The sequence below is a fragment of the Dendropsophus ebraccatus genome, chromosome 4, assembly GCF_027789765.1.
Source record: "Dendropsophus ebraccatus isolate aDenEbr1 chromosome 4, aDenEbr1.pat, whole genome shotgun sequence".
Classification (NCBI taxonomy): Eukaryota; Metazoa; Chordata; class Amphibia; order Anura; family Hylidae; genus Dendropsophus; species Dendropsophus ebraccatus.
Genome location: NC_091457.1, coordinates 35,032,440 through 35,060,334, shown reverse-complemented (window position 1 = coordinate 35,060,334; position 27,895 = coordinate 35,032,440). Strand labels below are relative to the sequence as shown.

The 27,895-nt window shown below is 43.9% G+C and overlaps 2 protein-coding genes across 2 annotated transcripts in view; one reads left to right on the top strand and one right to left on the bottom strand.

Moving 5' to 3' along the window:
- The first annotated feature begins 1,120 nt into the window (after positions 1-1,120).
- On the top strand, positions 1,121-15,579 carry SNX15 (sorting nexin 15). Its single transcript, XM_069965513.1, has 8 exons — positions 1,121-1,279; positions 2,936-2,971; positions 5,514-5,634; positions 6,084-6,199; positions 6,291-6,471; positions 6,558-6,698; positions 11,225-11,452; positions 14,125-15,579. Exons 1-8 carry the CDS (start codon positions 1,181-1,183, stop codon positions 14,229-14,231), a joined length of 1,029 nt encoding a protein of 342 aa, XP_069821614.1. The 5' UTR covers positions 1,121-1,180; the 3' UTR covers positions 14,232-15,579.
- Positions 15,580-17,757: 2,178 nt separating this feature from the next.
- The window catches only part of NAALADL1 (N-acetylated alpha-linked acidic dipeptidase like 1), a 38,503-nt gene continuing 28,365 nt past the window's right edge, over positions 17,758-27,895 (bottom strand). Inside the window, exons 13-19 of the mRNA XM_069965506.1 lie at positions 27,607-27,701; positions 25,501-25,591; positions 24,192-24,273; positions 22,132-22,305; positions 20,646-20,733; positions 19,307-19,399; positions 17,758-17,975 (exon numbers count right to left, since the gene is read on the bottom strand). Of these exons, the coding sequence (XP_069821607.1) occupies positions 17,792-17,975; positions 19,307-19,399; positions 20,646-20,733; positions 22,132-22,305; positions 24,192-24,273; positions 25,501-25,591; positions 27,607-27,701 (807 nt within the window). The 3' untranslated portion in view covers positions 17,758-17,791. The remainder of the gene's footprint in view (positions 17,976-19,306; positions 19,400-20,645; positions 20,734-22,131; positions 22,306-24,191; positions 24,274-25,500; positions 25,592-27,606; positions 27,702-27,895) is intronic.

The window sequence follows — 27,895 nt, the reverse complement described above, 5'->3', positions numbered from 1 at the left end:
AGTGAGGGGGGGCTGGTTGAGGGTGTAAAGGGGGAGTGAGGGGGGGGGCTGGTTAAGGGTGTGAGGGGGGGCTGGTTGAGGGTGTGAAGGGGGAGTAAGGGGGCTGGTTAAGGGTGTAAAGGGGAAGTGAGGGGGGGCTGGTTGAGGGTGTGAAGGAGTGAGGGGGGGGCTGGTTGAGGGGATGAAGGGGGAGTGAGGGGGGGGCTGGTTGAGGGGATGAAGGGGGAGTGAGGGGTTGAGTGGGGGCTGGGTGAGGGGTAGAAAGAAAGAGGGATGCTCTTAAAGGGGTTATCCAGCGCTACAAAAACATGGCCACTTTCTTCCAGAGACAGCATCACTCTTGTCTCCAGCTTGGGCGGGTTTTTCTGCTCAGTTCCATTGAAGTGAATGGAGCCTAATTGCAAACCGCACCTGAACTGGAGACAAGAGTCGTGTTGTCTCTGAAAGAAAGTGGCCATGTTTTTGTAGCACTGGATAACCCCTTTCATATGGGGGGGCATTTTGCATTGGGATTTGATTATATATATATATATATTATTTTTTTTTATAGTCTGGCTCTCCGACGGTCTGAGGGACAGTTAACTGGCCCCTGTGTAAAAGGTTTGGAGACCCCTGATATATGGTATACACCATGATTCACAGCTGTGTGAGCTGCGGGAATATTCCCATTACTAACAATGGGGTGCGTTTCACCAAAATGTGAACATTGCCATGGAGGATGTATGAGCAGAAATGAACATTATACTGGGAGTTTATAAGATTTGCAGTCATCACACACCATTACAGTCTGCGTTTTCATTGCATATATCAGAGTTCTGCTTTTACACCCAAACCCCGCCCCCAGCCATACAAAAGCCACACCCACGTCCATACTTCATATCAATAGTAACACTTCCTTCCCAATAAATCGTTATCCTGACGCTCCATACATTGTCCGACGTATGCAACAACTGGACGCCTAAAAACCCCGTATAGAGTTTTTATGTCCTTTGCCTTGGAATAAGTGATGCGCATGCGTACATCCTGTTGGTTGGCGGAAGCCAACTTTCACTTTGCGAGCAATGCTACCCGCTACGTAAGTGCTGGTTGGCACTGTGCAGTTAATGCGCGTGCGCTCTAGCATCACGTGAGGTATATGCTTTCTTAAAGGGGCAGAAGTGACAGCGACATCGATCCTATAATGTCCCGGGCTGTCCGGGATCAGTATGACCGGAGGTATCACGTGACCGAGACCCGGACTAATCCCAAGGGGTTTACAGAGTACAAGGTCATAGCTGAAGTAAGTAATGACACAGCGCTGTCAGTGTACACCACCTCCCATTGTGCTGCATGGAGAGACATCGTCCTGGGGAAGGGTGGTAACTCAATAGCCATTGCTCAACTACTATAATCTACAGAGTGTTCCACAACCTTTGGCTCTCCAGCTGGTGCACTACTACAGCTAACATCATTCAGGTACTGATGGGAGTTGTAGTTTGGAACAGCTGAGGAGCCACAGGTTGGGGATCAGTGGTCTGTAGGGATGACTGGTCTATAGGGATCAGTGGTCTATAGGGATTAGTGGTCTATAGGGATCAGTGGTCTATAGGGATGACTGGTCTATAGGGATGACTGGTCTATAGGGATCAGCGGTTTATAGGGATGACTGGTCTATAGGGATCAGTGGTCCAGGTGGAGGGGGCAGATATTGTTGCCTCCTGACTATATTGGGTAGTGCCCCCCCTGAATATACAGGGTAGCAGCAATATAAGCCAAGAAGCTGGGGACATTACAGGTAATGGTGAGGGTGCCAGGAAGAGTTCAGGTTCCAGATGTAAAAATAGGAGCATTCTAGTTATCTGGTTCAGCCCCTTTAAATGCAAATATTTATAGATCAAGTGAAAGCTACAACATAGAAAGCAGAATTTACACCTGTAGTATTGGGAAGAGAGTCCTGTGTAGTAGGAGACATAGGTGGCGGCAGTGGCGGCTTTGTGCTGCTGATCCCCTCACATGAGCAGTTACTGGAGATCAGGCTGGGGGGAGATGACAAACACATGACCATAGCGATGCTTCTCAGGCAGTATACTGCTGAATGGAGACAACCAGCAGGGAAGGCGAGTGCATGTCCAGTTATTAAAAAAATCTTATATTGTAGATTAGATTATGTTTTTTAACTTATTTAACGCCTACTATTATAGGGGTTTTTCCAGGGTCTTTTTTTTTGTGTAATGTGAAGTGATGGCTTATCCTCCGCATGGGTAGTCAGTATCTGACCAGTGGGGCCTGACACCTAGCACCCTTGCTGAGCAGCTGTGGCCAGATCTGTCGCACCCTCACAGAGAACAGAGCTGGGGTACTCCAGCAAAAAAAGAAATTCTGGTGTCAGAAAGTAATATTGATTTTTAAATTACTTCTATTTAAAAATCTCTAGTTGTCCAGTACTTGTCAGCTGCTGTATGTCCTGCAGGAAGTTGTGTATTCTTTCCAGTCTGGCACAGTGCTCTCTGCTGCCACCTCTGTCCATGACAGGAACTGTCCAGATCAGTAGCAAATCCCCATAGGAAACCTCTCCTGCTCTGGACAGTTCCTGTCGCCGACAGAAGTGGCAGCAGAGAGCACTGTGTCAGACTGTACAAAATACAGCACTTCAGCAGGGGGGCCTGGTGTCAGACCCCACTGGTCAGATATTGATGGCCAATACTGAAAATATTCCAACATAGTGTATGATGGAATATCACTAGACCTCACTGATCCTCAGAATAAAGACCCCTCGGTTTTCCCGAGATCTGAGATCCTTTGTTTTTGGCCACGTCAAATTCCTCAAAGCCACAAAATCTGTGACCTAACCAGAAGCTTACTGAACTGATGTGTTTCTCTGTTTCTGTGTCTATATATACTATGACTATATATATTATATACATTGATTATTTATATTATATTTCATTTTCCACAGTTTATATCAAAGAAGAACCCTCAGGATGCTAAAGAGGTAATATATCCATTATATACATTGCAGTCGTAATGTCCGCTCACTGGTGACATGTTACACGTGTGTGTAATACAGTCATACACCATGTAGCAGAGATGTAGTGTGTACAGCATTAGTCACCATTTGTAAAGTCCTAACCCATCACTACCTTTAGAATCCCCTCCCATCCTGAGAATGAAGGGAGTACAGGTCTGATCCCTTCTTTTCTATCTACAGGATAGGGGACAAGAGATAGGGCCCTATTCCACAGGATGATTATCGCTTGCATAATCGTTATCGATAAACAATCCAAACGACCGCTATTGTGAAAGACCTGAAATCGTTCACCCATTTACATAGAACGATAATCGTTACTTATGATCGTTCTTGCAGTCGTCTTGTCGCCGCTATTGTGTTCGTTATTACTGCGAACGACCAAATGACGTCTTATTCAGTGCAATCGATTTGCGAACGAGCAACAATAAAAATAGGTCCAGGTCTTATTAAACGATCGATTTCTTGTTCGTTCGTTAATCATTGACTGCTATTCAACCGAACGATTATCGCTTAGATTTGAATGATAATCGTCCCGTGGAATAGGGCCCATAGTGGACAGATCCGACCTCCATACACCCCGCCCATCTCCATATTAAGGAAACCACCACAGCAAGGTATCCATCCACAGACAGCTGTTTCAGGGTTTTTGCCCCTCATCAGTGTGGAGTAGGTTTCTGGCTAGTGGGAGCAATGACTAGTAAGTGCATGCAAAAGGACGCTGGTTGACCTCAGGGAGATCAACCAAAACACCGCAGAGACACCATCCCGTGTCTCAACGTCAGTGTATTCTTGAACATTGCCCCCTGGGAAATCAAATATGCGAAAGAACACTGCAGAGACACCATCACATGCCTCAACGTCAGTGAACTAGCCAGACCTTCCCTCCGGGAAGGAACAACCAAGCCAAAGGCGTTCTTCAGTCAAGGAAACCACCTCAGCAAGGTATCCATCCACAGACAGCTGTTTCAGGGTTTTTGCCCCTCATCAGTGTGGAGTAGGTTTCTGGCTAGTGGGAGCAATGACTAGTAAGTGCATGCAAAAAGATGCTGGTTGACCTCAGGGAGATCAACCAAAACACAGCAGAGACACCATCACATGTCTCAACGTCAGTGTATTCTAGAACATTGCCCCCTGGGAAATCAAATATGCGAAAGAACACTGCAGAGACACCATCACATGTCTCGACGTCAGTGAACTAGCCAGACCTTCCCTCCGGGAAGGAACAATCAAGCCAAAGGCGTTCTCCAGTCAAGGAAACCACCCAGGGGGCAATGTTCTAGAATACACTGACGTTGAGACACGTGATGGTGTCTCTGCAGTGTTTTGGTTGATCTCCCTGAGGTCAAACAGCGTCCTTTTGCATGCACTTACTAGTCATTGCTCCCACCAGCCAGAAACCTACTCCACACTGATGAGGGGCAAAAACCCTGAAACAGCTGTCTGTGGATGGATACCTTGCTTAGTTGGTTTCCTTGACTGGAGAATGCCTTTGGCTTGGTTGTTCCTTCCCGGAGGGAAGGTCTGGCTAGTTCACTGACGTCGAGACATGTGATGGTGTCTCTGCAGTGTTCTTTCGCATATTTGATTTCCCAGGGGGCAATGTTCTAGAATACACTGACGTTGAGACACGTGATGGTGTCTCTGCGGTGTTTTGGTTGATCTCCCTGAGGTCAACCAGCGTCTTTTTGCATGCACTTACTAGTCATTGCTCCCACTAGCCAGAAACCTACTCCACACTGATGAGGGGCAAAAACCCTGAAACAGCTGTCTGTGGATGGATACCTTGCTGAGGTGGTTTCCTTGACTGGAGAATGCCTTTGGCTTGGTTGTTCCTTCCTAGTTCCATGGCTAGTTCACTGACGTCGAGACATGTGATGGTGTCTCTGCAGTGTTCTTTCGCATCTCCATATTGGCCCCTGCTCCTTTGTTTTGAATAGAGCCGCGGGTACGGCACTTGACCTGCTGCTCTGTTCATTCTCTATGGAGCCTACGGAAACAGCTGAGTGCTGTACTCCGCTTTCTGGTGGCTTCACAGGAATGAATAGAGCAGTCGGTTGCGTGCCATACCCGTGGCTGTATTCAAGACAAAGGAGCAGGGGCCAATATGGAGATCACCAGGGGGTATGGAGGTCGGACCCCGCAATCTCTTACTTGTCCCCTATCCTGTGGAATATCATATCTTGGAATACTCCTTTAGGGTACGTTCACACTTACCGAATCCGCAGCTTATTTTCTGCTGCGGATCCGCAGCAGATTTCATTTAATTAACTGAACACCGCACCAAATCTGCATCATCTAATCTGCAGCAGATCTGCTGCAGATCCTGTAGGTGTGAACGCACCCTTAATGTGCACATAGCCGGTTATGGGTGATGGAAGGAAGTCTGTGTTCACAATATTTCAACGTAGAGGGCGCTACAATTTATGAAACTATGTACTAGAAACTCTGGAAATCACAGGATTTTACCTTCTTAGTTCTCTTATTATGTAATGGAATTCTCTTTTAGATTGTGGTTTGGAAACGCTACAGTGACTTCAAGAAACTTCATGGAGAACTCTTGTATACCCATAGAAATCTCTTCCAGCGTACTCAGGAATTCCCTCCGTTTCCCCGTGCTCAGGTTTTTGGTGAGTTGTAGTAAGATCATGGTAACTTTGCCATGCCAATATCCCAGATGATCTTTGTCCTTTTTTTGTGTAGGCTGTTTGAGGAAATGTAAACTCTTCTGAGACTTTATTCATGGGCTATACTTAGGAGAATACATTATCTGATCAGTGGGGGTCCAACACCTGTTACCCCTGCCGATCAGCTGGTTGCCAGAGCCATGGTGCACACAGCAAATGGAACCAGAGGCACACAGTTCAGTATGCTTTCTAGCAACCATGCATGCATTCATTTCAATAGTAGCTGAGGTGCAGTAACCCAGCATGACCACTACACAATGTATGGAGCTGTCTACTTCTGGCTGCGTGTTTCCCAAACTTGTAGCTCTCCAGCCAGTGATTTTTTTTTTTTTTTTTAAGATTATGTGATTTGTATATACCTGTGTTCAGTATTTGTGGTGCCCATTTTCCAGGACGTTTCGAAGCTCCTGTTATAGAAGAACGGAGGCAAGCTGCAGAAGATATGCTGAGGTTTACCGTGAATATCACAGCCCTCAATAATAGTCCACAATTAAAGGAGTTCTTCAGGGTGAGACCTTTATAAATAGGTTAATAATTCATGACTACTTATGTACATTCTTGTATATTCTTCTATGGTGTTGTCTGTGTTCTATCACCAGACAGGAGAGGTCACAATGCGATCAGATGGTCCGGACTCGGCAGATATAGTAGTGCTGCCTCCTCCTTTAATCCCACAACCAGTAAGAAGTTCTTCTACAGAACTAAAAGAAGAGTTAGACAGCTTTGATGAGGCAGAGACAGAAGTGTTGTCTGAATTCCAGGAGACCCTCAGTAGTACAGGTAAGTGTATTGGGTGTAGTAGGGTATTTGACAAAGAGATTATTCAACCAGACAGACCCCCCCATAATGTAGGTTATTTCTTGCAGAACCAAGTCAGTTTGATTTACTGTTTGATCTGACTGAAGATATATGCCAGACAGGAGAGGAGGAGACAACAAGTGCATCTCCAGCTCCAAAAACGTTGGCTCCCAATGACTTGGCACTCTTTGACCCTTGCTATGCAGAAGGTATACATTTCTTTTTATATGCTACTAACATCACAAACTGTCCTGAATGGTAATGGTTAGTTTGCCCTTCTACTATAGGGAATGTTACTTTGAGTAATTTAGTAATATGCATGAATAGAATGGCTCCCATGCTATCCCGGAAAGAGGGCAGAACATCAGATATCTGATATCATATGATGAGCTGATATAGATAAATGCCCATCCTGAGTCTCTCCAGTATATAGGCCAAAATTTACTGAGTATCGATTGTGCTAGTAAAGAAAATCTTTACAGGAATTAAATGGCAATAAGATCATCATAGTGTTGTATCAGGTTCCTCCTCTTACTTAATGTACCCATAGATTTCACACCCTTCTGGTTGGCAGCCCATGTATTCTGATGTTATACATTTATGTAATATATGATGTGTATCTATGGTGGTGTTTATGCTAGCATTGAAGTGTCCCTTATAAAAAAAACAAACTTGCAATTATACATATAGTTAAACATTGCAATACATGTTTTTTTTTTCAAGATTTTAGTGTCCTTTTAATCCATTGAAAAGCACACACATCAAGGAGCTGTACCGTCCACTGCTCCATGCTGTCAGAGAGGGGGTAGAAATGCACCCATTGTGCAGGTTGTTGTTCTATGTAGCAGGCAGATGTCCCACTTTATGACTTAAATAAATACACTAAATACACAGCACCAGTGCTGTAGCTACCATAGAGGCAGGGAAGGCGGTTGCTATGGGGCCCGTGGAGGGAGGGGGCCCAGGGAAGATAAGAGCCTCCTGTGTCCTTTTGCTTAACCCCTGATTTACTGCAGTGTGTAAGTGACCCAGTGTTCTCTAACATGCTGCAAAACAAAAAAAGGGTTAATACAGAAGACAATTAGCTCTCTGCCTGACTACTCTGATAACCTCTGACCTCTGTTCTCTGAGTTCCTGCAGAGGTCAGGGGTTATCAGAGCTAATTATCTTCTGTACTAACCCTTTTTTGTGTTGCAGCATGCAAGAGAACACTGGGTCACTTACACACTGCAGTAAATAAAGGGTTAAGCAAAAGATAGTGTGTTCCTGCACCTATGTACATAACCATAGAATTCTGCCTCTGGCCACAAGAGAATTATTTTTTTGGCCACATCACCGAGTATGTATGTGTATGTGTGTGTGTGTGTGTGTGTGTATAATATATATATATATATATATATATATATATGGCCCATACAGTTTTTTGCTATGGGGCCCCTTGAATCCTAGCTACGCCCCTGCACAGCACATTATAATCAGGTGTCAAGTGGTCACAAATTTTATTTAAAATCACACTAACACTGAAAACGGCAGACCCCCACTCACAAAGAGTCACCCTCCAGCACTTAGGTGAGAAAAAAAACCCCTGTGGAGGAAACCTCGAGGGAGCCATGGCTGGAGAGTTGCCCCTCCCCTGGGCTTAGAGGGTAATACTAATATAACATAGTTTAAAGGGAAACTGTCAGCTATTAAAGATTTACCTAACTGCGTACAAGGCTACATATCTATGTAAGCAGTAACAACAATGGTTACAGACAATACCAACAAATATAGACTATAAATACTGCGCTGGATGTGAGGTAGATCTGGCTGCCATATCTGTCCCCTTATTAATGGCTAGGTGGAAGTCTTTTTTTTTTTTTTTTTTTTTTTTTTTTTTCTCCCCTACAGATCCAGGTCCACCCCTGCTAGAACCTCCAAATTACATCAAAGGTAGGAGAGGGTAAAGTAGTCAAGCTCAAGGTGCTCTGGCACATCCAATATGGCAGTGATCTAGGCGGTGTGCCTTTCTTATATGGAACCTTATGGTTAGGGCACTAATAACACTAAATGAGAAGCTGAGAGATGACACGCACAGGTAGTTGTAGATGTGATATTCCCCCAGATTGGCCTTGTGACTAGCGCACACAGCAGGGAGAAGTACCAGTTCCAATTTTACATCAGTAAATGAACGCAATCTTGTAGAAGCATACCAGAGTTCACCATTGCATGATCCCTGGATTATTTATAGGCCATCCATCCTGTTACAAAGGGAGATTAGTGGCCGATAAAGGATTTGTTAGAAAGGCAAAACAAAGTGATCAGTCCATGAACCAGTCCATTGACTGTGTGGGGTCTGTGTAGTTTGAGGCTGTGTAGTGGAATAACAGACCTCCTGGCATTATGTATCAATATGATGCCGGGAGAGCTGTTTAAATCTTTGTGGTACGTCACTGACTATTATTCCAATACACAGCTACACACTCTGTGGGGTTTGTAACTCATGTAGCCCTCAGATCTACCTTTAACTGCTCTCTGCACTGGAATGTTGCCTTGGCCCAGGGGAGAGGAGATCACAAAGGACTCTATGAGAAGGGTAATGTATCACAGGGAGGTAGGTATTTTTTATTCCTGAGAGCTAGTAATGGCAGCTGAGAGCTCACATCCAGCAAGTATTACTGGAAAGGATATATACACAAGACAAGCCTGAAAGCTGTATACAGAGAGGAATAGCATGATGGACTATAAATCCAGTGCTGCCAGTAACATCTCCACGGATACATTAGCGACAGGTAATACGTTTAGGGATTGTAAACTCCCTTTATCAGATCATGTATACAGCAAGGTGATAAGGCAGGATAAGGGGTGAATAATACAAAGCAGCCATCTTGCATACACAGGATCAGCATCACATGGAGGCATACTGCTTTGCATTATCCAGCCCCTATTTACTTCCCCTGGTCCATAAATTCAGTCGCCCCTGGGTTTTGGGTGCATATTTCTTTTTATATCTCATAATGATTGTCTTGGCCTGAGTGCTAATGAACCAGCTGTATGCAGTATATGATATAGGAAGTTTACACTCTTAACACAATCTGGAGCTCGTATTTTACTCATTTTTACATTTTTCTTTTAAAGGGCAACTCAGCAAGTTAGATGGTTTTAACCTGCTGATAGCCCCCTATAGCGCTGAAGACGCTGAGGAGGAAGGTATGTCTGTTACCTTCCTCCTTGGTGCCGGTCTTGCCCTGTTAGTCGCAGTAAACTCCAGCCCTGGAGCACTGTTGGGAGCACTGCTGCATCATCCAGCCCTCCCCTTCTAATGATAATCAATAGAGGGGGTGAGCCGGAACAGTGCTCCGAAGAGGAGTTTACCCCAGCTAACAGTGTGTGAGTGTCGCTGAGAAGGAAGGTAACACACATACCTTCCTTCTCGGCGTCCTGGGCACTATAGGGGACTATGAGCAGGTTAGATTTGTCTAACCTGCTGATAGTTCACATTTAAATTAATTATTTATAATAGATTTTAATACAACATACTGAAGACTTAATGGCCGCACTGGATTTATAGTTAATCACATTGTTTCTCTGCAAATACAGCTATCGATGGTCCCCCTCATTGACAACCAGAAAGTTCTGAGTTGCCTTCATTCTTTTCCTAAATACACTATTTCCTACATTGTTGGTGATATGCAAAATACCCACGTGGCTTTAGGTGAGAGTCTATTCTTGCTAAGGCACTTGTTTAGTCTTGGATTGGTATTCCCAAGAACCCCACAGAACTGCACAGAGCGCTGTCCGCCTTGTTTTCCTGGAGCAGGTTGTATACTGTAGATTGGGTCAGAATGAAGATTGCAGCCTAAGGGCCCTATTCCACGGGCCCGATCAACAGTGTAAACGAGCGCCAATCTGCTAGATCAGCGCTCGTTTACTGGGCCTGTTCCACGGCCCGATGATCGTTTAGCAAGGGCTGCAGGGACACAGTTACCGATGTCCTTGCAGCATACATTACCTAGAAGGGCTTCTCCTCCGCTCCGTCTTCCTCCCCGGGTCCCGCTTCGCAGCATCAACTCCGGAGCGGCCTGACTGAGCTGTCAGACCGGTCAGCCAATCACTGTCCACGGCGGTCATGGCCAGTGATTGGCTGAGCGGTCTGACAGCTCAGTCAGGCCGCACAGAAGCTGATGCTGCGCTGCGAACCTGGGGAGGAAGACTGAGCGGAGGAGAATCCCTTCTAGGTAATGTATGCTGCTTCTCAAATCGTCCGTCGTCCGCTGCGCACCGCTATTCCATGAAGCGCTGTGCGGTGGGTGACCAATGATTTTAGGTTTGGGCCTAAATAAACGATCAGACGATGACACGATCATCAGCTGATCGCTTTCTCTATTCCACAGAGCGATAATCGGACGAATCGGGCCGATTCGGCCGATTATCGTTCCATGGAATAGGCCCCTAAGGAATCCCCATAGGAAACTTCTCCTGCTCTGGACATTTCCTGTCTCGGCCAGAGATGTCAGCAGAGAGCACTGTGTCAGCCTGAAAAATAAAACACTTCCTGCATGACATACAGCAGCTAATAACTATGGGAAGACTTGAGATTTTTTAATAGAAGTAAATTACAAATCTATATAACTTTCTGACACAAGTTGATTTGAAAGAAAAAGATTTCCTCTGAATAACCCCTTTAAGGGGTTGTTACTTATGGTGATATTGTATATAATCCTGGATGATATTTGTTGTATTGCTGTAAATGTAGATGGTGCGTTGGTGGAGACTGAGTCCTCTTTGAACCTGCTGTCTTTGCGATGTGAAGCAGAAGAGCTGATGCCCGCCCTTCCTGTCACAGAAGAAGATGGAGCATTGTATCTTTCACAGGCCACTGCTGAAGTCCAGAAGGCAATGGAGCGAGAGTCGGCTGGAGATTACCCAGAAGCCTTTAGACTCTTCCGTAATGCTGTGGACATCTTGTTAAAAGGAGTGAAAGGTGACTGTACCTGAAATATCCCTCAGATAATCCGTAGTCCCAATAGCACCTAACAACTACAAATGCCATCTTCATTACAACTAAACATGATAAAAACATACAGAATCCTTAGGAAAGAAAGGGCAGTGGCTGAACTACATGAAGGCAAATACAATATGGTAGACAAGAGAAAGGGCCCTATTACACGGGACGATTATCGTGCGAAAAATTGTGAAATCGTTCGAATTTAAACGATAATGATTCTGTGTAATTGCGGGCAACGATCGAAAAATCGTTCGTATGACGTTGATTTAGATCTGAACCTAAAATTATTGTTAATCATTCACTAATCGTTTGCTGTAATTCCACGTTCGTTCGCTCAAGTTCCGCGTTTTTCCACTAATCGTTCAGTGTAATTGCACATTGTTCATTGTTTTTCTGGGATCAGAAGGAATAAACGATCATAGTAACGATCGTAACTAACGATTATCGCTCTGTGTAATATGGTGAACGATTTCAGGTTAACGAGAAACAATCTCGTTTGTGATCGTTTATCGTTAGTCGTTAATCGTTAAAAATCGATCAGTGTAATAGGACCCTAACACAATGCTTAGTGCAATATATAGTGTAAAGTATCAGCTGCCATCCTACAAGCCTGTGGCTAACACAGCCATATAATAGAGGGGGCAAGTACTTCCCCACCTAGTGCATCAGACCATATGGTTAACATATACCATACCCTTATGTAGAAAGCCCAGTGTCCTAGTTCACACACCACCAACCGACACGTTTTGCGTAGTTACCTTCATCAGGGGTGGTTCACTTTCTTGTCCTAAAGATTCTTTTTTTTTTTTGTTTTTATCATGTTTGAGTAGTAAAACAGATTAATTATTCATTATAAATACACCTTTAGGCTGGGTTCACACTACGTATATTTGAGGCTGTATGTTTGAGGCTGTATAGCAACCAAAACCAGGAGTGGATTAAAAACACAGAAAGGCTCTGTTCACACAATGTTGTAATCAAGTGGATGGCCGCCATTTAATGGCAAATATTTTCTGTTATCTTAATACAATGGCTTCTGTATTGAAATAATGGCCGTTATTTACCGTTATATGACGGCCATCCACTCAATTTCACCATTGTGTGGACAGAGCCTTTCTGTGTTTTCAATCCACTCCTGGTTTTGGTTGCTATGAGGACCTGACATGAGGACCAAATACAGCCTGAAATATACTGTGTGTGAACCCAGCCTTAGGGTATAAACCCACACACCGTATAAGCAGCGTATTTACTGCTGCGATACGCAGCAAATACGCAGCAAACACGCAGCAAATACGCAGCAAAAACGCAGCAGATTATATCTAAATAACTGAACACAGCATCAAATCTGTACCAACAAATCTGCTGCGTATTTGCTGCGTATTTGTTGCGTATCTGCTGTGTATACGGTGTGTGGGTTTGTACCCTTACTGCACTATTGTGAGCCTTTACATATCTATAGATAATGCACACCATTTGTAGCTGGGCTAGGTTTGATTTTTTTTTTAACTTGCGTTTCATTTTTACTTTGTTTTGTGTAGATGTAATCTATTACTTTCTGGACACTGCGAAAATCAAGTCACATTTTATTGGTGTTTTAAGACTAGTATGAATGCACAGCATAGCTTTGCATGTCCGCACACGAGCAGAGAATAGTCTGAATGCTGGTATTGTGCATTCCTGTACTGTAAGGGCCCTATTCCACTGGACGATTATCATTTGCATATCATTAACGATTAACGATCGCAAACGACCACTATTGCGAAAGACCTGAAAACGTTCACTCATTTCCATTGAACGATAATCGTTACTTATGATCGTAATTGCGATCGTTTTTTCTTCGCTATTTATTCGCTATTGCATTCGTATCTATTGCGAACGACCGAACGATGTCTTATTCAACGCGAACGATTTGCGAACGAGCAACGATAAAAATAGGTCCAGGTCTTATAAAGCGATCAACGATTTCTCGTTCGGTCGTTAATCGTTAACTGCATTTCAACCGAACGATTATCGTTTAGATTCGAACGATTTAACGATAATCTGAACGATAATTGTCCAGTGGAATAGGGCCCTTAGGCTCAGCACCATGCAGCGCTGCTCAACAGCACATTCACAGCAACCATTAGTAATATTCTCAGGGGTAACCCAGCTGTGAGCTTCCTTGAAACACCAAATGAAGCATTCTGTCTACTTTGGTATTACTATATTACAGTGACCCGGAATTCTAAAAATCGCCGGGAATTTTCTGGCTCCTGGGTATATATCAGATATAGGTAGAAATTCTGATACTCACATGGCTACATTCACATGTTTCGTAAGTTTGTCTGTAATTACAGACACTTTTAGGGCCCATTGATTTTATTTGGCTGTTCACACTGTCCGTCATTTTTTGGATCCAAAAAATGACGGACATACCCAAGTGCGGACAGTAATTGACCTCTACAGCAATGAACGTCTTTGGGATCCATATTCTTTGAAGACGTTACAGACATTATTTTCCATCATTTTAACAAAAAATACAGATCCACATTACAGATACTAAAAATTGAGGACATAATATATGTTCCTGAATTTAAGGAACACTGCAACCTGTCTGTCTGTCTATCTCAGTACTGGACTGACACCTGTGTATGACTTTATTCTACCAGATGACCAGTGTCCTGACAGAAGAGAAGCTGTAAGACGCAGAACAGCAGAATATCTTCATCATGCAGAACAAATTTTTCAGGATCACATGGGTGGAAGCACTGAGTGACTCTCCTGTTAGTACAAATCTGGTACCAAATGACTTTTTTTTATAATAATATTTTATTTCAGAGTTTGGAAATTACCAAGATTAAAATTTTGCACTTATCTAACCTAGAACAAATTGTCTGTTGCTCTGCAGTGGATCAAGAACCGTGCAATCTAGAACCAAGTGCTTCCATTACTTTTTTTTATTATTTTTTTTTGTATTTTTACCTCTGTTGTCCACAGATCAAATTTGGAAACCTGCTTGACACTGCTTGTAATATTGGCATGTTACCTCCACATATGTGCTTTATATAATAGACTACCTTCATTTAATAGAAATTTCTTTTGCCTGGTTATACCTATCATAACTGGAAGATCCTGTTGATAAAAGCACAATCTGTGCTTGTCTTGTAATCTTGTATTATTATTTTTAATTATTTTATTTTTATAAGAAAAATATTGCACGGATCTGGCTTGGTATGGAGGGGTAGAATATTGTATTACAACCTTTTTGTGAATGATAAATGATCAATTCACATTGATTTTCTATGTCATGTGCTATCTTTGGCTGCTAGAAGTCTCTGTTAAGACTGCTTTTCTGACTACGACAATAGATTACTCTACACTGATACATTATGTGACCTGAAACATATTTAAAATATAAACGTTTTTCTGAAAATGTACTATTTGAGAGCTATATACCTACAGATTATCTCGGCTACTGCTGTGCCCCTTCTGAATCAGCTGTTCATTGTTGTGTCTCCCTTGGACAATCAAACAGTGGAGTAAGATAGTAAAATTCATATTTACCTTTCCTGAGGATCCTAGCCACTAGAATGATGCCATGGCTCGGCCACTGCTCTCAGAGCTGAGCTAAGAGCATTGGTCGGGAACCTAGGCAACAAGCTGTCAACAGTACAGGGATAAGCAAAATCATCCAAATGACCCTGATCAAAAGTTTACATACCCCACTTTTGCTTTTTATCTACCTTATTCCCAAGTGACTATCCCTGTCCAAATTAAGTAAGCTGAGCGCTAGCGACGAGGACATGACACCAGGCAAAAAGATGGTATAACCTCCTCTCTCAGCTGAGTTCGGAGTGCACACTCAATCCTTTATTTGGTTTCACATGAAATATATAAACTTTCAATACAGGCGGGGTTTCAAGTCACAAACCACATACATATCAAACTCTGATAGGTCAATCTATAGATGGTCAGCAGTTTCCTGTCCTGCGCAGTCAAGCTGGCACAACTTGTTGTTAACCATAAATTGTTTATATAACAGTGTCTCTTTCTTGCGTCTTTATGGTGGCAGCGATGTAGGTTCAAGGTGCTGTGCTCATTGGCGTGCTGCCAGCATTCCTCTCCTTCTTCCAGAAGCAGAGACAAGGCTGAAGCCAATGTTTTTATCCAAAGTAACATCACCTTTATAGCCACCCTCACAATACTATGTATTGCCCCCTCTAACATCAATGACAGCTTGAAGTATTTTGTGGTAGTTGTGGATAAGGCTCTTTATTTTCTCAGATGGTAAAGCTGCCAATTTTTCTTGGCAAAAAGCCTCCAGTTCCTGTAAATTCCTGGGCTGTCTTGAACTGTGAACTGTGCGCTTGAGATCTTCCCAGAGTGGCTCAATGATAATGAGGTCAAGAGATAGCCCCTCCAGAACCTTCACTTTGTTCTGCTGTAGACAATAACAGGTCGACTTGGCCTTGTGTTTTGAAATGTTTACATGTTAGAACGCCTAAGTATGTCCCATGTGCAGCTTCTGGGCTGATGAGTGCAAATTTGCCTCCAGTATTTGCTGATATCATGCTGCATTAATCTTTTCTTCACATTTAACCAAGTTTCTTGTGCCTTTCTAGCTCACTCATCCCCAAAACATCAGCGATCCACCTTTTGTGCTTTATAGTAGGAATGGTGTTCTTTTCATCATAGGCCTTGCTGACACCTCTCCAAATGTATAGTTTATGGTTGTGGCCAAAAAGATTGATTTTGGTCTCATCACTACAAACTACCTTGTTGCAGAAGATCTGAGGCTTGTCTCTATGCTGTTTGGTGTACAGTAGGCCAGACACTTTGTGGCATTGGCGCAGTAATGGCTTTCTTCTGGTGACTCGACCATGTAGTCCATTTTTGTTTAAGTGCCTCCTTATTGTGCATCTTGAAACAGCCACACCACTAGTTTTCAGAGTCTCCTCTATTTCAGCTGATGTTGTATGTGGGTTTTTCTTTGCATCCCAAACAATTTTCCTGGCAGTTATGGCTGAAATTTTTGTCAATTTGTGTCAACTTCTGTGCATGTTATCAGGCCAGAACCACCAGGGTATGTGAACTTTTGATCAGGGTTATTTGGATGTTTTTGGTTGTCATTGTGAGGAAAAAAAAAAAAAAACACAGTAGTTTGAAAATAAATGGCTTCACACTACCACTAACCATGAGTGGGTAAAAAAGTTTCTGTGTTATCATTCATATTCTCTGGAAAAAGGACAAGAAAGCAAAAATTCTAAACTTTTGAGCACAACTGTAGGCTGTACCGCAAGGAAACATAAAACAAGAATAGCCTAACATGTCTATGTCTATATCACCAGAAAAGGGGATAATTTCTCAGGAGCGGAAAAACACTTGAATTGAACAGCGGATATTTGAGTCATTTCTCTTTCTATGCTTTCGAGAAGGTAACAAAAAAATCCCAGAGGTGGCAGCTGGGAACAGAACGTTATGACTAGAGATGAGCAAACCTCGAGCATGCTCGAGTCCATCCGAACCCGAACTTTCGGCATTTGATTAGCGGTGGCTGCTGAACTTGCATAAAGCCCTAAGGCTGTGTGGAAAACATGGATATAGTCATTGGCTGTATCCATGTTTTCCAGACAACCTTAGGGCTTTATCCAAGTTCAGCAGCCCCCGCTAATCAAATGCCGAACGTTCGGGTTCTGATCGACTTGAACCCGAACCCGGTTTGCTCATCTCTAGTTATGAATCCAGAAGCCTTTTGGATTCTTAATTTGGACACCAGCTACCCTAGGGGTTTGAACTATGTGACGGACTTAATGTACATTTATTGATTTATATTAGTAGTCATTTACTGTATACAGCAGTTTTTTGTCCACTAGAGGTCACTAGTGCAGAATACTTACCTGGCGGCCAGAAAACAGGTGCGGTATATGCATCATCTCTGTATTCTACAACATATAAGAGTTGCTTTTATTATATGGTGCTACATTATTTCTCATTTACCTGCACCCAGCATACTCCTGGGCGTTGCCTGCACCTACCATAGTTCAGCAACACAACTATAACAGGTATTCGGACTGAAGCCATGAAACGCATCAGTATGGTAGAGCGCTATATCTTGTTTTTGGTGTGATTTATAAATCTTATAGGCAGATTTTATATTAGAGAGTTTCAAACACTCCTGCTCCATCCCGATGTGAGCCATAACCCATGAGCGCTGTTTTACACACACACATATCTCTGACCAGCTTTCCACATGTATTCATTCATAGACTACATTAATACTTGGGAAGAAATACACAGTGCTGTAAAGGTAAAAAATAATGAGGGGTGCTTTTAATTTTAAATAGATGCAGCAGTTTCCAGAGTAGATGCAGCGTTGTCCACGGCAGTAGCGGCTATAGTGATGTGGTGGTGGACTTGGTCCCAGTCCTCTGCTAGTTCTGTGGAAATTGCCTGGGCATAAGCATCTGCAATTCCTGGGAAGGTGGCAAAACCGGAACTCCGGGATGCCCAGATCACATGACTGTAGGGGAAATGATAGAGATGTAAATAGAGCTGCCCAAGTGGGGCTGGAATACAATACTAGCATATAGAAGAAAAAGCAGCAAAACATGCTGTGGAGCTACTATAGTAGCCTATATCTCTGTAATAGGCTATACCTAGCAGCTCCCATAGAGAATAGATAAAGTAGCGGTGTGCATCCCTGACTGCTACTTCTCACTGCTGGTCCCTATTCTCAAGATTGTGGAGGGCAATCATACACTTAGGGTGCGATAAGTCCAACATCAGTAGAAGGTAAAGGAAACCGCAGCACTCACCGGATGCTGATCTTCTTACTTTATTGTAGCCATAAATATAGGGGTTCAAACCAAGGATTCATACAGGTGAGGGAGGACGGACAATTGGTGCATATCAGCTTTTTGTCTGTCCTCCCTCACCTGTATGAATCCTTGGTTTGAACCCCTATATTTATGGCTACAATAAAGTAAGAAGATCAGCATCCGGTGAGTGCTGCGGTTTCCTTTACCTTCTACTGATGTTGGACTTATCGCTCCTATTGTGTTGTTTTCCCGTATGAGCACCACCTTTATTGCTGCAAACATTTTCCACCTTCCGCCGAGTCCGGTTGCTGAACAGCTACACAGTGTTGTGATATAAGTAGTTCCGACCTAACTTGTGTTTTTTCTCTGTTGATACACAGATTTATCTGACATTATTGAACCCAAAGCCAGGACCAGACTATAAACCGAGAACAGGTCATAAAGAAAAGACTGAGATTTCTCCTCTTTTAAAATGCATTCCTGGCGTTGTCCTCAATAATCTGGCAGATAAATCTCTCTGTGTAAGCACACTATAATCCAGATAAGGCAGAGATGGGGAATCTGTGGCCCTCCAGCTGTAGCGAAACTACAATTCCTGTCATATATGGAAAGCTAGAACTAGAGGGCTGCAGGTCACCTGAACATTTTAATATGACGATTAAAGGGGTATTCCCATCTGGAGTAGTTATGCCCTATCCACAGGATGAGAGATGTGAGATTGTGGGGGTCCGACCACTCCATTCAACCCTGTTGAATGGAGCTGCAGGCCATGTTTATTTCTCACTGAGCACCAGAAGAGAGCTGAGTGCAGCATCTGGCAAGGTTTTTGAGGTAGAAATACTTAAGATTTAACTGTTACAATATATGTAACTTAATTGTGGAAAAGAGATTTAAAAATTTTATTTATTCCCCTCTCCCCATCCCCCCCCCCCATTGTTCTCTATGGACATGCTCTGTGACCTGTGCAGAGGTCATCGTGCAGGAAGGTGGATCTGTTGTACTGACTATAATATTGGTTAATAAAATAGAGTACCTGTAATAAAGTTTATTTGGGAAGGCAAAGTGATTGATGAAGGCCCGCTCCACCAGCATTAGTTGGTCATTGATCATGCGAACTCTAAGTGGCCTAGATGGAATAAATGAAACACAGTTAAAAAAAAAAATGTCTGCCCTTCCCCAGTTTTACAGTTCTGAAGCAGAATTTACAGAATGTTGTGTTGTACAATTCCTTTGTTACTCTTCCTGAAAATGTATGTCTAAATTGGCATGTGGGTGTTACCATTGCCTTTGGCAGACAGTGTCCAAGGGAGTAGTGACAGAGAGCTAAACAGAGCTGCCTAGGTGAGGCTGGAATACACTACTAGCATATAAAAGAAGAAAGCATTGTGGCACATCAGAATACCCCTGTAAGCCTGTATTCCTACGTTCCGTGTTCCTCACAGAAAACGGACGAGGTAAGCCTGTAACGGAGTCTCCCCTGCCCGGACAGCATCTGAGAAGATGCTGAGAGCGGGGGAGAACTGTACAGATATGTGTTGCACTGTTATGACAGCACCACGTGCGGCTGATTCATTACAGCGTGGCACATATGAGTACAGTTCTCCCCCGCTCTCAGCATCTTCTCAGATGCTGTCCGGGCAGGGGAGACTCCTTTACAGGCATTCCTCGTCCATGTTCTGTGAGGAACACGGCACGTGGGAATACAGCCTAAGGGCCCTATTCCACAGGAGCGATAATCAGCCGAATCGGCCCCATTCGGACGATTTTTGCTTTGTGGAATAGAGAGAACGATCAGCCGATGATTGTGTCATCGGCTGATCGTTCATTTAGGTTCCGATCTAAAATCGTCGTTCGCCACCAGCTCATCGCTACGGTTGAATAGCGGTGCGCGGCGACGACCAACAATTTTAGCAGAACCATACATTACCTGTCCGGGCTGCAGGTCTTCTCTTCTCCCGGTCCAGCGCGGCAGCATCGGCTTCTGAGTGGGGCTGTCTGAACTTACAGACCGCTCAGCCAATCACTGGCCGGAGACGCCGCGGACAGTGATTGGCTGAGCGGTCTGTCAGTTCAGACAGCTCCGCTCTGAAGCCCAAGTTGCCACGCGGGACCAGGAGAAGAAGACCTGCAGCCCGGACAGGTAATGTATAAAAAAAGGGCTGCAAGGACATCGGTAACAATGTCCTTGCAGCCCTTGTTTCACGATCGTCGGGGCCGTGGAATAGGCCCAGTAAACGAGCACCGATCTAGCAAATCAGCGCTCGTTTACATTGTTGCTCGGCCCGTTAAATAGGGCCCTTAAGATCAGTTAGAATTATCAATTAAAATAGAACACGCTGTATAACCTAGAATTGATGGTACATGCAACTTACGTCTCTTCTGTATTTTTTAGCTCAGAAATTGTCTTGTAGAGCTCCTCAGAAAATTTCTTGAACCTTGTAACTGCGTCCCTTAGTGGTACTGAAACACAGACATATTGTTTTAATACCAGTTGTCTTCAAATTGTAGTTAGTCAATATACAGTATGACTGAAGAACAGGTAAGAAAGGAAGCAAACACTATTGGTAGATTACAAGGCAGAGTAACTGTTAATCCAGGAAAGATGGCTGACAAGCCCTGTGGGAGCAGTTATGGTGGTCATATACCTTAAAGGGCTTATCCAACATTTTTTTTCTTTCAAATCTACTGGTTTCAGAAAGTCATATTGATTTGTAATTTACTTCTATTTAAAAAAAATCTCAAGTCTTCCAGTACTTATAAACTGCTGTATGTCCAGAAAAGAAAATAACATTTCCTGCATGACATATAGTAGCTAATATATATGGGAAGACTTAAGATTTTTAAATAGAAGTAAATTAAAAATCTATATAACTTTCTGACACCAGTTTATTGGAAAGTAGGGATGGTCCGAACCTGGTTCAACCTGGTTCGTCTCGGGTTTGTACGAACCCGAACCCTCGGAAATGATTCCCGCTGTCTGCCTGCTCCGTGGAGAGGGTGGATACAGCGGAAGGACCGCCTGGAAAACTGGGATACAGCCATAACCATAGGCTGTATCCCAGTTTTCCAGGCTGTCCTCCCGCTGTATCCACCCGCTGCACGGAGCGGGCAGACAGCGGGAATCTGATGCCGAGCATTCGGGTTCGTACGAACCCGAATCTCGGCAGGTTTGGACCATCCCTATTGGAAAGAAAAAGTTTTTTTGCTGGACAACCCCTTTAACCTCAGAAACAAATATCATCATAAGCGTTGGTTCCAGGTGTAGCCACTATCAACAGGATTGATGGCGTGGTATGTACTTTCCATGGCATGAAACGAGTAGAAGTACAAGGACTTACTTCCTGCTCTTGTACTCTGAGGAGCAAAGCACATAGTACTGTGCTTCACTGCTATTTTTCATGCCTTTTGTTGTACCTTTTAAACTGTCATTAGACATGTCAAAAGTTACTTATCACATCGGGTCTCACTGCTGAGGCCCCATATGATCCTGAGTTACAGTCTGGATGAGATTGTAGCAGTGCACTCCACTACCCGACTGGTTGAACATCTGACTTTGTCATTCCATAGACTGTAATGAAGTGAAAGAGCCAGATTTGATTGACAGCCATGGAGAGACATGCACTCCTGGACATTTCCCTGTCTGTATTTTGTGATCACAGAAGGTCTCAGATGTGAGACCTACTGCGAATAGTAAATTTTGACATGCCTGATTTATGATGCTTTAATATTTCCTAGATCGGGTGCCAAGCGCTTTTAGTGAATGAATCTAGTGTGCACATACAGTATTGGCAGTCACCTCCAGAGCTCTATACATATTTGCTGCTAATTTTAACATAAATACTAGTTTGCTCCAATTACCTAGAGATATGTTTTTAGCTGACAGCCGGGGAGAAAACTCGATTTCAGCAGTGTTGTAGTAGTTGTCCAGTGTTTCTGCATAATCTCTAGGCACAAGTGGAAGGATGAGACTATCTGCGAGTCGCAACAGAATATTACCCGCTGTGCGGGCCACTGTCTGGTGACTGGTAAATCCTAAAAAGAAAAGAAAAGGAAAAAAAATATTGATTTGCATAAGGCAGATGTGGAGCCATTAAAAGCAAGAAATATAAATTTTCCCTTCTGTCATTTTGGATCTTTTCGCTGAAAGGAAAACATACACGAAGAAAAACCCCTTAAAGGAGTTATCCAGCGAAAATCTTTTTCTTTAAAATCGACTGGTTTCAGAAAGTTATATAGAGTTGTAATTTACTTCTCTTTAAAAATCTCATGTCTTCCTGTACTTATCAGCTGCTGTATGTCCTGCAGGAAGTGGTGTTTTCTTTCCAGTCTAACACAGTGCTCTCTGCTGTCACCTCTGTCCATGACAGGAACTGTCCCGATCAGTAGCAAATCCCCATAGAAAACCTCTCCTGCTTTGGACAGTTCCTGTCTCAGAAGGAGATGTCAGCAGAGAGCACTGTGTCAGTCTGGAAAGAAAACAACACTTCCTGCAGGACAAAAAGCAGCTGTTAAGTACAGGTAGACCTGAGATTTTTAAAGAGAAGTAAATTACAAATCTATATATCTTTCTGAAACCAGTAGATTTGTAAGAAAAAGATTTTTGCTGAATAACCCCCTTAACCACTTTTAGGGTATAAACCCACACACCGTATATGCAGAGTATTTACTGCTGCGATACGCAGCAAACTCGCAGCAGATTAGATCTAAATAACTGAACACAGCATCAAATCTGTACCAACAAATCTGCTGCGTATTTGTTGCGTATCTGCTGCGTATACAGTGTGTGGGTTTATACCGTTAAACTCCCCCTCCCCATTCTGGTTATAGCATAATACAGTGGTACCTTGGTTTAAGAGTAACTTGGTTTAAGAGCGGTTTGCAGTTTTTAAAAATTGTAACTTGGTTTAAGACTGGCCGAGAGCGGGAGTGGGGAAGGGGCATGGCCTGCACAGGGTGGTCTACACCCCTGTAATCTGACCCAGAAAGTCTCCCTCACCTTTCAAATCATGGCAGATCCACTTCAGGCTGGGGCTTACATCAGGGGACAGGGAAGTTATCTCTTCATAGCTGTAACCCCTCTCTCCCCGGACAGAGAGTGTCGCTATACTGTGCCCACATATGCCCTGCTCATTCCTTCATTCTCCCTGCAGTCTCTGTCAGTCCTTGTGTTTCCTATCCTCTCCATTCCTGCTATAATGTGCCTGCACTTACACTCAGCTATACACACTGCTGCTATAATGTGTTTGCACTCAGCCATTCAAACTGCTGTATATAAAGTTTCTGTCTCTGTCCTCCTGCACAGCTCTGTGATTCTCACTTCCTGATTGGTCCATGCTAAACACACACCCCTTTCCCATTGCTGTCATGTGACCACACAGACCTCTGACAGCAGCCCTGCTTCTCTAGTCTAGCCTGTTGTACTACACTACTGCATTATGGGGATCTGCATCTCCATCCTTTAACTACAATCTGCTGCTGTGTTTTCAGGTTTCTGCACTTACTATACATTATACTCCACATGCTGATTGCTATACAGTACAGTAACTTATAATATCCCATTTTCAGCTGTTTCTCATTGTTTGTTTCATCTGTTCTACATGTTATTCAGAATTTAAAATAAATCATTATTTTTGGGGTGTGGAACCAATTATGGAACTGCTTATCAGTGATTTGCATGGAAAATTTGCTTTGGTTTAAGAGTGGATTTGGATTACAAACACAGTCCTGGAACAAATTATGATCGTAATCCAGGGCACCACTGTACCAATTTTGAAAAACATGCTATATGCCAAAACAGAGGAGAAGTGAGGCATGTTCCTATTCACTTAGGTCTCATTCATAAGCTACAATATTTACATTAACAAGTCATTACATGATAAGTATCTGACTATGACATGGTATGGAGATGGAATTGTTACCTGGATCAATATATCGATCTGTATAATCAAATGTATCAAATGCAGTGTGATAAGCTGGATAGATACGGGCAGATGTCTTGCTCTGAGGAGTAAAGAAAAGAGAACTACATCATTCACCAGGACTACATGACTGCAAAGATCACACTCATCCTCACAGCAGGATGTTATATTCTTTTTCATCCCATTCAGAGCTTCTACAGTATAAAACTAATCCTCCAGACAGGTACAAGTGTAAAGAGAAAGCAAAGCACCCATAGCAAACACACAGCCCTCACATTCACAACCACCTGGGAAAAATCGGAACAAACAGAATATCGGGATCTGAAAATAAACGAGGGTATTAAAGGGGTAGTGCAGTGCTACACATTTATTCACTAAATAACACACATTACAAAGTTATACAACTTTGTAATGTGTGTTATTTAAGTGAATGGCCCCCTTCCCCATGTTCCCCCCACCCCCGGAAGTGTGGTGCATTATACTCACCGAATCCCTGTCGACCCCGGCCGCCATCTTGGGTCGATCGCGTCATCTTCAGGAGGCCGGACGGACCTCTCCAGCAGTCCCTCATGCCAGCCCCTCTCCAGCACGTCATGAGCTGCTCAGCTGCAATTGGCTGAGCATACCTATGCTCAGCCAATCGCGGCTGAGCAGCTGATGACGCGCAAGAGGGGGGCGGCAGTAGGAAGGGCTGGCGCGGTCCGGCCGGCCTCCTGAAGATTATGTGTTCGACACAAGATGGCGGCTGGGGTCGGCAGGGACTATGTGAGTATAATGCACCACACTTCTGGGGGTGGGGGGAACACGGGGAAGGGGGCCATTCACTTAAACAACTTGTATAACTTTGTAATGTGTATTATTTAGTGAGTAAATGTGTAGCACCGCACTACCCCTTTAAGATTGCACACTTAAACCTAAAGGGGTACTTCCATGTGAGGTTTTTATCCCGAGAATGGGGACACAATGGCCTCACAATAAATGGAGCACTCAGCATGACTGTGCTACTAGAGCCGCGCTCCATTCTATCTCTATGGTGCTGCCGAACTCGTCAATGCTCGGAAGGCTTCCACAGCCCTGTTGAGAATGAATAGAGCGGTGGCTGAACAGGCAGGCTGATCATTCCATTTTTTTAGGACAATTGCGTCCCGGTTCTCGGCATTGGTGCGTGTCTAGGTAGTCGTACCCCCAGCGATCAGCTTGTTTTCCCCAGGAATAGGGAGGAGAGGCATGGTGGGGACTAGGAATGAGAGGAAAAACCATGCTAGGATGCAGAAATGAGATGGGGGGCAGTTCAAGGTGGGTCAGTTACCCTGTCATAGGTGTATGAGAGGTCCATGGAACTAATGCCCAAATAGTGGATGAATGGAGCGTAGTCACTGCCTGCACCAAGTGAACCCACTCTGTAAGGAAAAATGGAGATAATATAGCATGTACAGACTTTTACAAATGTAAAATTACCAATTGTATTTATGTTTTATAGGACAACTAGGGTAAGGTCCTCTCTTGACCCCCGCTGATCTGGCCAGACCCCTCTCAGAATAGCACATCCCCCTCCCCCCACGCCAAATCCACCCCCCCCCCCCCATTGCATTGTCTCTCACCCTCTCTACCACTTCCACCTCCTCTCTCCTCATCATCTCCTCTCTACCCCCATCATCTTCTCTCTACCCCTTCCACCTCCTCTCTACGTCCATCATCTCATCTCTACCCCTACCATCTCCTCTCTCCCCATCACCTCCTTTCTCTCACCCCATCACCTACTCTCTACCCTTCTAACTGATCCCTCCCTCCTTCTCTCCACCTCCTCTCTTTTCCTCTCCCCCTTTACCTCCCCTCTCTCCACCTCTCCCTCATCACCTCTTTTCCTCCTCCTCTCTCCCCCCTTTACTACCCCTCTCTCCCCCCTCACCTCTCTCTCCTTCTCTCTCCCCATCAACTCCTTTATTCCTCTCTCCCCCTCACTCCCCTTTACCCCCCTCTCCTCTCCCCCCCTTCCCTCCTCTCTCCCCCCTCACCCCCTCTCTTGTCCTCTCCCCATTACCTCCTCTTTCCCTCTTCTCTCCTCCTCACCCCCTTTACCTCCTCTCTCCCCCATCACATCCTCTTTCCCTCCTCCTCTCTCCCCCCTCACCCCCTCTCTTGTCCTCTCCCCATTACTTCCTCTTTCCCTCTCTCTCCTCCTAACCCCCTTTAACTGTATGGGAGCCTATAGGTAGGAAAATGTGAGGGAAGTTAAAGGAAAAGTCAGGAGCCTAAGTTTTTTGTCTGTCAGTTTATCTATAACAGAGATTAATTGTAGCTGCAAGAAATCATCATGGTGGTCTGGGCCAGATGGAGAAGGAAACATGGGGAGGTATCTGACTAAATGAGGAGGTATCTGGCTACATGAGGACATATTTGGCTGCAATAAGGAGGTATCTAGCTACATGGGGAAGGTATCTAGCTACATTGGGGGAGGTATCTGGCTACATTGGGGGAGGTATCTGGCTACATAAAAGGAGGCATATAATTTACTTCTTTCTAAAAATCTTAAGTCTTCCAGTACTTATCAGCTGCTGTTTGTCCTGCAGGAGGGGGTGTATTCATTCTAATTCTTTCCCAGTCTGACACAGTGCTCTCTGCTGCCACCTCTGTCTGTGCCAGGAACTGTCCAAAGCAGGAGAGGTTTTCTATGGGGATTTGCATCTGCTTTGGACAGTTCACAGACAGAGGTGGAAGCAGAGAGAAGACTGAGAAGAGCACACAACTTCCAGCAGGACATACATCAGCTGATAAGTACTGAAAGACTTTAGATTTTTAAATAGAAGTAAATTACAACTCTATATAAATTTCTAACACCAGTTGATTTGAAAGAAAAAATCTTTTTGCTGGACAACCCCTTTAACTGCAAAACATCTTAAATAGCTGTGACGGTGAAAGCATAGGTGTAACTAGCTGCCAGTATCCAATTTCAAAGGGATGGATATCATAAAACCTGTCTGTTTAACCCATGGTTTATATCATGGTTCCATCTGTAAACCCATTTACTTTTAAAGATATTAAGAAAATCTAAAAAATAAGAACATTGCCAAAGAGTTGACCCTGTTGTAGTGGCAAGCTTCAGATAACTGATACGGATGAGATCAAACTGGGAAGTATGGGCCTATATACTTTGGTTGTGTAATTCCTCTAAATTCCTGATAGTGGCCCTGTAGGTCCATACTCCCTGCCCAACAGCATTCTGGTTTATGTGTACATGAGATGTTGCGGTGGCTGTAATGGAATCCTTTGACATTACAGCCTTTTGATGGCAGCAAAAACACAGCAGACAAAAATACTGACATGTCTGATGGAAAAACTGAACATAATGTAGAAACCTGATGCAAAAGAACATAAGTGTGAATAGAGTCATAGATGCGCTAAGTATTGTACTTACCGTGGTACCAGTCCTCCATAGATAGAACTGGTGCGATTGAAGTAACGGATCCAGTTGTCATAGACACTTAGTGAAGTGCTGATGGGTGTAGTTACCTATGAAGATCATAGAAGGGAGTAGTTAGTAAGGGCCCTATTCCACAGGCCGAGCAACAATGTAAAGGAGCGCCGATCTGCTAGATCGGCGCTCGTTTACTGGGCCTATTCCACGGCCCCAGACTGCAGCCCTTGCAGCATACATTACCTGTCCCGCGTGCAGCATCAGCTTCGGAGCGGCCTGACTGAGCTGT